Raw genomic sequence first — 9,484 nt, 5'->3', positions numbered from 1 at the left:
AGGCTGGTCTTGAACTCCTGAGCTCAAACAATCCGCCCGCCTCGGCCTCCCAGAGTGCTAGGATTACAGGTGTGAGCCACCGCGCCCGGCCAGGAATATTAATTTTAATAGCAAACAAATCCTAGCTAAATATCCAAAAATAGAAGACTGGTTAAATAAATTATCATATAGTCACACTTTAGAATACAGCTGGAATCCCTTATCTGAAATGCTTGGGACTAGAAGCGTTTCAGATTTCTGATTTCTTTTGGACTTTGGAATATTTGTATTATATACTTACTGGTTTTGATAAGGAAGACCCCCATCTATTATCTGGCACATCAGCCACCTGAGACCACACTCCTCAGAAGACCCTCAGCAACATAATACTAACCTATTACCTGGAGCATCAACTAACCTATTACCTGGAGCATTAGCCACCTGAGACCTCACCCCTCGGACCACCGCGACCTAATAAAAGTGGGAAAAATTGGGAAGACAGGGCTCAGAATTTGGTGGCTAGACCCACCCCTCTGAGCCCGCCGGCGAATAAACCTTGAATAAACCTTGATTCTTCAACTCTCCAAGTGCCCCTCAGTTTGTCCTCAGAACCACCGGCTATAACACTTGCTGTAACAGTTTAGTGTCTCTAACCTGAAAATCTGAAATCCAAAATGCTCCAATGAGCATTTCCTTTGAGTGTCATGTTGGTGCTCAAAAAGTTTCTGATTTAGGAGCATTTTGGATTTTGGGTTTTTGGATTAGGGATGCTCAGCTTCTAGTAAGTAGCCATTAAAAATCATGTAGAATGATAACTAATGACTTGAATATATTTAAAACTACCTTGTTCAGGGAGAGAAAAAGGTTACCAAATAGTATTAATATTATTATTATATAAATGGAATATGTATTTATATAGAAAAAAGTCTGGAAGATGGTTTCAATATTTATCTCTGGATGGTGATGTTAGAGTTGATTTTTAAATTTCTTCCTTTTCCTAGTCTGTATTTTATACATTTTTCTAAAGAGCACAAGTAATTTTTTCTGAAATAAGGAAAAATAATGCCATTTAAAAATAGAACGTATGTGTAGAATAATGCACTGAAAAGAGTGAACATAGCAAGCTTGACTGCTATCCTTGGAAAGGCCTGCTTGCAAGGTTAGCCTCTGGCTGGTGTCTGGGAACTTGGATTTTAGAAGAGTTCCCAACAGTCCCTAACTGATAAGAGAGGCTTACTGTGCCTGAACAGTATGTACAAACAATGAGGTTTATGCTGAACACCTGCATTCCTTCTGGGAGTCTGGAATTTCAGTATGTACAAGGCAGAGGGTGCCTACATGACTAGCACCCAGTAAAAACCCTGGCTACTGTAGTCTCTAATGAGCTTCTCCGATAGACAACATTTCACATATGTCACCACAACTCATTGCTGGAGTGACTGAATCACTCATTCTTTGTGATTCACCAGGAGGAGACACTTGCAAGTATGTGCCTGGTTTCTCCCAGACTTTGCCCCATGCTCCTTTACCCTTTGCTCTGTGGTCCCCACCCCCCAGGCTGTGGAGTGGTGCCAGTCCATGGCCTATTAGGAACCAGGCCACACAGCAAGAGGTGAGCAGCAGGCTGTGAATGAGCTGACCCAAGTTTCATCTGTATTTACAGCCGCTCCCCATTGCTTACGTCACCACATAAGCTCCACCTGCTGTCAGATCAGCAGCAGCACTAGATTCTCATAGTAGTGTGAACCCCCCTACTGTGAACTGCGCATGCGAGGGATCTAGATTGCGTGCTCCTTATGAGAATCTAATGCCTGATGATCTGAGGTGGAGCTGAGGCAGTGATGCTAGCGCTGGGGAGTGGCTGCAAATACAGATTATTATTAGCAGAGAGGTTTGACTGCACAATAAATGTAATGCACTTGAATCATCCCCAAACCATCCCCCACCCACCATCCGTGGAAAATTTGTCTTCCATGAAACAGTCCCCTGGTGTCAAAAAGACTGGACTTCTGCCTTTGCTGATTTTGCTTTGTATCATTCACTGTAATAAACCTGAGCTGCTGAATCCTTAAGTCCGCCTAGTGAATCATCAAACCTGTGGGTGGTTTTGGAGAACTCCTGACACAGATAGTAACTTATTTTCAAAGAGATGAAATATGAAACCTGAAAAATACTGAGTAACACTTTAATATTATTGCCAATTCTCATTAATAACTTGCGTACTTTAAAGGAACAGCCTAACGGCTAACCTTACGATATTCAGATTCTATCTTATATAAATGTAGATTATTTTAAAAGAGTCACTTACAGCAGGATGAAAAACATTGATGGCTTGAACAGAAGCCTTCCCCTTTTGCTTGTACCCAAACACTAAGTCAATCCACTGACAGATGTTCTGGGACACGTAGTCAGACTCTAGAGCCTGCCGATGGATGAGGATGAAAAGACGAGGATCATTGCGTGCCCAAGGAGGGAGGTTGACGTGATTAACCCGTTCACCATTCTGACGCACACCAAAATCAAAACCTAAAAGAGAAGATTAATATTAATGTTTACCTTTCCAAAAGCATGCTTTATTCAGCCCACAGGAAAGGTCTTAAGAATTCACAGAAACAGTTGATTATGTGCTATAATCAGAAAAAGGAATAGCAAAGAGGATTTACCTTTTAAATAAGAAAAATCATTGCTTATCTACATACTTACCTACTAGTAGGGCTATGTGCATTAACATTATCCTAATTAAATTTGAGATCTTTCAGCTTTATCCTTCTACCACTACATAACATATTGAAGAAAAGCAGAAAGCCATTGCCTAGTAAATCCAATATTTTCACTAATCAAATGTTCAAATACAACAAGTGCTTAAATATCTATTCATCTGTAAACTTGATTAAAATCAAACTAAGGCTTTGTATAAGCATTTCTGAATTATTGGTATTGATATTTTAATAAATTTAATATTGTTTCTATTTAATAAATATTAGTATTCTGTAGTTTAAAAAACTCAACTACTACAAAGTATATACATTCGTAGAATGAATTGTCATAGTCTATTAATTTTATGGTAAGTTTATAGGTCTGTTCTGACTTCTTTTCTACTAAGCATTCTACTAAGCATGTCTACTAAGACAACAAAATTATCCAAACACATGGAAAAGAGGGTTCTTCTATGATGTAAATTACCTAATATCTAATTGTCTCATTAGTCTGCTAGTATAAACAAAAATATCAGAAGTGTTTATTTTAAAAAATTATCCTAAATGTTACCTTTGAACAGAAATGGCTTGTTGTGCTACATTTTACGGTGTGCTGAAGACCATAACAGAATGAAAATTAAAAAGGATCTTTTAAAACCTAATTAAGCTCCATATAAAATGAAGGTCTATTTTTTTATCTTGTGAAAACAGTTAGAAGGATCTTCATGAAACTGTCTGGAATTACTTTGAAATGATAGGACGTAGAATATAAACCAAGGGCTTATACAAAATTCATATGGAATGGGGGTGAGGCATCTCAGAAAGCTCAGCAGTCATCATGCAGAGCAGCTGCAGGGTTGGTTTAAGATGAACTGGCTGAGCACCTGCAGAACTCTATGTGTGCAGCTTTGGGAGAGGCAGCAGCAGGAACTTATCTACTTAACAACAGCGAAGGAGGCATCTAAGGGCTGGGCTGGGAGGGGCTGGGTAGTAGCCGCTTTCTACAAACTAAATCATTCCCAACTTTCAGGTGTTCTGGGGCACATCATAGAGGTGGACACTCCTCATCTAGAGCAGATGACTGAGGTACAATGAGAGGCCTAGAACAATGTTGGTAGGAAATGATGTGACATGCGCTGTAGAAAATAATATTTTCCAAAAATGGCTACAATATTCCCTGTCTTGAATGCTTTTCCAAAATCTTGCTACTCTCCATCACGTGGCAAATCTTCCTTTTAATCTGGGCAGGCATTTGTGACTTCCTCATCCAATGGAATGCAGTGGAAGTGATGCTGCATGACTGCCAAGGCTAGGTGGGAAAAAGCCATGCAGCTCCTGCTAGTCTCTCTCGGGACACGTGCCTTTAGAACCCCGAGTTGCTAAGTAGGATATCCAGGGTTGCTATGCTGTGAGGAAGCTCAAATTAGCCTATATGGACAAACCACATGGAAAAGCACTGACACTGCATGAAGAGGAAGAGATGTCTGCCAGCTACCTGCAGCTCCATTCCCTGCCTGTTCCAGCTCCAGCCAATCTGAATGCAACTGCATGAGAGACCCTGAGCCAAAGCCACCTGACTGAGCTGCACCTGAATTTCTGACCTACAAAGACTATGATAGATAATAAATTTATTACTCTTTTAAGCCATTAAGTGTTGGGATTATTTGTTACATAGCCATAGATAGCTGGAACATACATGTAAGAGACCATGGACAGGGAAAACAAGCAGTAGATTTAAATATGAGTCCCAAATTGAAAGTCACAAGGCAGGTATTCCAATTGCAGATGTTGATATTTGACTGAGGCATTTCTCACTTGGGCAACACTATAAAACATGCTCCAGGGTAACTAGCAATATGGATTTATTAATGATTCTCCAAAAATCTCAGAGAGGATAGTTAGTATAGAACAAAATGCTAAAGTAATTTGCCCAACACCAACTCCCCTAAACATATAATTCTCAATTTCATATGTTCCTAAGGGTCACATAACAATATGGAATTAAGCAATGTAGGAAAATGACCAAAAGATACCCCTTAAAGGGTTAACTGATGTTCTATTTAAAAACAGGTAAGGTTGGCCAAGATTGTTGGTCATTGGCATCACAGAAAATTTGTTTTTTCTTTTAGTATTCCTTTCAGTTGTTAGATAATTCTGGTTAGAGTATTTTATTTTTATTTCCATCATTCTTCATAAAATAACTAAGATTTTTAGTTAATTTACATTTCTCCTTCAATAGTCATACTAATTATTTTTTAATGAATATATTATAACCTTCGTATTCAGAAAAAAGAATAAAGCAATTTATATAATAAAATTAAAACATGTTTACAAATAATTTTAATAGTTAATATTTACAGCCTTTCAAATATACTTAATCCTATAAAATACTTAATATCCTCAAGCTTATTTGAAAATAAAATTATATACTTGATAAAGGTATTTCTCTTATTTGGGAACTCAGATTTTAGAACTTACAAAAACTATTTTTATTTTTGGAAAATAATAAAATAACCACAAACCCTCAGAAATGTAAATTAGAAATAATTTGTTGCTATACCTTCACGATTAACTAAGAACTCTGGAAGATAGAAAAACTCTGGGATAAGTTCTTTCACATCAGTCATAGACTCAAAAGATGAGAGGCGCCAAGTTGTATTTGTAGAATGAAAAGTTCTGTCTGGAATGTCAAAACTTTGATCTATAAAGAAATACAAATAACATAATTAAGACACAAAGACCTAATTCCATTTGAGACCTGTCATAATTAATTTACTTTTGCTACTTCAGAAAGATGAAAATAATGTTCATTTTGTTTGCTCATAGTCTAAAAGAGGTTATTCATATTCTTGAAAATAAATATTTCTATAAATAATTTGAGATATTACATTATTTTTCATCTATATTATGCTTTCATAATACAAATAATTAGATGAATTTATATCATTTATTTGTTTAATTGATTACCTTCTGTCTACCCAAGTAGAAGGAAAGTTCCATAAAAGCAGGGGCCTGGGTATCACCCACACCTAGCACATAATGAGTACTCAATAATGATGTATTTATTGAATGAATGAATAATGAAGAAGGAAAATTAAAGTTCAAGTAGGTAAATAGTTTTTTCTTCATCAAGAAGCAAATTATTCCTTCATCTCTAACTGTTAAGATTATTTTTTTCCCTTCTTTTCTTTTTGGTTTGGGTGTGTATGGGGTGCATTGCTTTTTAGGTGTTCTAACTCTATGCTAAAGAATCGAGTAAAATTCCCTATGAATGAAAATAAAGCTAAGCATAGTCACTCTTTTAAACATTTTTTTCCGGTATAGACCATTAATAATCAAATTAAGAATTTAATTTGGACTCTCTTTTCTGTCAACAATTATCAGACTTTCTAGCCATAAGGAAGGACTAGATTAAATGATATCCAAAAACTGGCCCCTGAAAACAGCAGTGTACATGTTTTTTAGGAACCATGTTGCATCATCTAACACTCTTCTGAACTTGTTGAAATTTGAACACATCTTTTCATTTGGAGACTGGCACAAACTAGTCTCAGCATCAAGCAAAGCACAATTCCAAAACGATGTGTTAAGTTTCTTCTCCAAGCAACATTTACTATTACTTTTATCACTTTCTCATCTACTCTGTTAAGTCAGTTAGCACTGGCTAGCCACTAAATAAAATCTAGGAACAAATAAGGTTTATAAATATTTATTTTTTCTCAGAAAGTATGGAGGGCCATTTAAAGAAATACCTACTAACTCACTGAGGAGAAAAAGTTGTCAATCTAAACAGAATTCAGAAAAATTAAGGCAATTCTGTAAGGCTATGGTGGGGTCACAGAATCCAGAGCTGAGACTAAGGAACTGTGGAACAAGAGAAGCACACTATGGGTTCTGTTCAGATTTTAAGATTCTCTGTAGCTTCCTAAATTTTTTTTAAAAAGTACTACTACAAATTCCTAAAACCTAGAATGTGCATATACTAAACCAGGGGTTCTCCACCAGTAGCACTTTCACCCTCCAGGGATTATTTGGCAATGTCTGGAAACATTTTTAATTCTCACGACTGGGATGGGATGGTGGTGGTATCACTGCCATTAGTGGGGAGAGGCCAGGGATGCTGCTAAATATCCTACAATGCACAAGGCAGCCTTCATGACAAAAAATCATGTAGCATGAGAGGACTACAGTGCCAAGGTTGAGAATCCCTGTACTAAACCGTAAGTCTAGATATAAATTCAAAAGCCAACAAATATCATTTTAAACTAATGAGCTAAAAAAGTGAATGGGGATTGAGGTAGTCCAGGATTTAAAAAAAATCTATTCATAAATACACAATGAAGAAAACATAATATTACATACGAATATATTCATAACAATAATATGAATGAAAAATATTGATAAATTTTAGTTGACTGGGAGTTTTATATTAATGGATTCTTAGGCTACATTAAAAGAAATATAGTCTTAGATGGAGTGAGGTAACAATTCTGTTAAACACTTCAACGGCCTCAAACCACATCTGAAATATTCTTTGTTATTCTGACTGCCATTTTTGAATAAGGACATTCACAAATCAGGACCTGTTCAGAAAGATCTTCAGAATAGTGGCAGGCTTGGAAACCATAGTAAACAAGAATGGCTTACACATTAGTTTTTAAAATACTTTATTAAGTATAAAACTGTCTTATTTATTGTCCAGTATTCCTTGCTGAAGCTGGGAGAAGACCGTGCATATAGGAGGCCCTCAACCTGATGTCAAATTAACCAAGGATAATTAACCAGAGGAAAAACAAGACTGAGAAAGAGAAGAGGGAAAGGGTGAGACCTTCAAATATTTGAACAGCTGTCATGTGGAACATTTGTTCTGTGTATTTACAGAGGGACAAATATACAAAAGCCCCTTGTACAAAATCCATTCCTCCAAGAGGTCATATATGAGTAAAAAAAATAAAGAAGTTCAAGATGGGTTGAGTAAATGAATGGAAAATGATTCCACAAAGGATTCTGGGTGCCATGAGAAACAACTATAGAGCTAATACCACAGCTCTCATTAGAAACTGACAGGTGAGTGCGTCCCTATTTGCACACAAATGAGGAAATTCACTCCTATCTAAGTCACCTTCAGGCCTGCAGGCTGCCGCTTACAATGCTGGGGTAGAAGATTATCTAGAAAGCTACTACAGTGAAGGTGCCAGTGTGGCTCTCCTATTAGAGAGAGGAGTTATAATAAACTACAATAATGTACTCCCCTATGATAAATTACAATAATGTACCCTATGTACAAATAATGTACGTAGGCTCCAAAGGTAACTTATATGATTTGCAATAATTATTAGTTCAATGTCTTTAAAAAGTGAATTGCATATACTTTAAAAGGGTAAATTTTATGGTTTGTGAATTACATTTTAATTTTTAAAAAGTGAATTGCATTTTTATAAACATAGACATGCTTAATTTGAAGCTAAAATCTGAGACATTAGTAAAATGATTTGTCTTACTACAGATTTTTGGTGAAGGAATAAATAGAATTCTTTTTCCTGTGGTTTGATTAGTCTTGATAGTTCTTAAAAAGCCAGTCAAATTTATTTTTTCTTCTGATGACCCAATATGACTTTTTAAGCAGTTATTAAAAAAACCCTTACCTTGATAAGCTAAAAACATTTTAGTGAAAGGAGGCATCCTAACCAGGAAGTGAAGCACAGTGCCACTGTTAGAATAGTGGGAGCCGTAGTGATAGGGCTGCACTGGAGGCATGGGGTCATCTTCCCTGGCTCCTTTGCGGTACTCTTCCTCCAAGTACTGAAGAAAACAGATAGTCGGAGAGATTTATGACTGTGGGCCTCAGGCAACACTGGAAAAGCACTGGATAGTTTTCTTTTCCATCCTTCTCTCCCACCCCTTTGATGCCATTCTCTACCGCCTGCTTGCTCTCCCACTTGTGCCTGGAGACCTCAGCCTCCTTGAGTATCCTGGAGTCTTCTCCTTGGCACCCCACCAAGACCAGAACACTAGAGAAGCATGTCACATTCTTCATCTTCACTCTCTCATTCACTCACAGAAAACTTACCTGTTCTGCATCCTAACTCCCAGCACCACATCTCGCAACTAATGGCTCATAATGTCTAAGCTGATCAAGCACTCAAAAATGAGAGCTGGGCAAGGCGCGGTGGCTCACACCTATAATCCTAGCACTCTGGGAGGCTGAGGCGGGAGGATTGCTTGAGCTCATGAGTTTGAGACCAGCCTGAGCAAGAGCGAGACCCCATCTCTACTAAAAAATAGAAAGAAACTAGCCAAACAACTAAAAATATATATAGAAAACATTAGCCGGGTGTGGTGGTGCACGCCTGTAGTCCCAGCTACTCAGGAGGCTGAGGCAGAAGGATCGCTTGAGCCCAGGAGTTTGAGGTTGCTGTGAGCCAGGCTGACACCATGGCACTCTAGCCCTGGCAACAGAGTGAGACTCTGTCTCAAAAAAAAAAAAAAAAAATGAGAGCTGTTTCTATCACTAGAGACATCTGCATTTTAAAAGAGAATTTCAAGATGTAATGCTATGTTATTTGGAGAAATGCTTCTCTAGAAGTGGAAACACAATAAAAATGTAAAAACTGTGTCATATTATTGATATTATAAATACTATAACATTTTATGGCTATTTTGTAGTATAGTTGCAAAGAGATAAAAAAAAAGAATGTGGTAGTTTTTCACTACTCCTATCTTCCCATCATAAAGCAGGAAGCTCATCCAAACATTTACTATCACTAGACTCATCTCCCAGAGCTTCTGTCTGGCTCTGATAACAAAGT

General features: G+C 37.3%; 1 protein-coding gene across 1 annotated transcript in view; it reads right to left on the bottom strand.

Annotated features, from left to right (window-relative positions):
- LYST (lysosomal trafficking regulator) overlaps window positions 1–9,484 on the bottom strand; it is a 155,321-nt gene that overhangs the window by 36,160 nt on the left and 109,677 nt on the right. The window contains exons 37-39 of the mRNA XM_012660158.1: window positions 8,321–8,477; window positions 5,236–5,376; window positions 2,288–2,505 (exon numbers count right to left, since the gene is read on the bottom strand). Coding sequence (XP_012515612.1) covers window positions 2,288–2,505; window positions 5,236–5,376; window positions 8,321–8,477 — 516 coding nt within the window. The remainder of the gene's footprint in view (window positions 1–2,287; window positions 2,506–5,235; window positions 5,377–8,320; window positions 8,478–9,484) is intronic.

Source organism: Propithecus coquereli, unplaced genomic scaffold, assembly GCF_000956105.1.
Source record: "Propithecus coquereli isolate 6110/MARCELLA unplaced genomic scaffold, Pcoq_1.0 Scaffold66, whole genome shotgun sequence".
NCBI classification, from domain to species: Eukaryota; Metazoa; Chordata; class Mammalia; order Primates; family Indriidae; genus Propithecus; species Propithecus coquereli.
The sequence above is the reverse complement of the archived record's forward strand: the minus strand, read 5'-3'. Positions and strand labels throughout refer to the sequence as shown.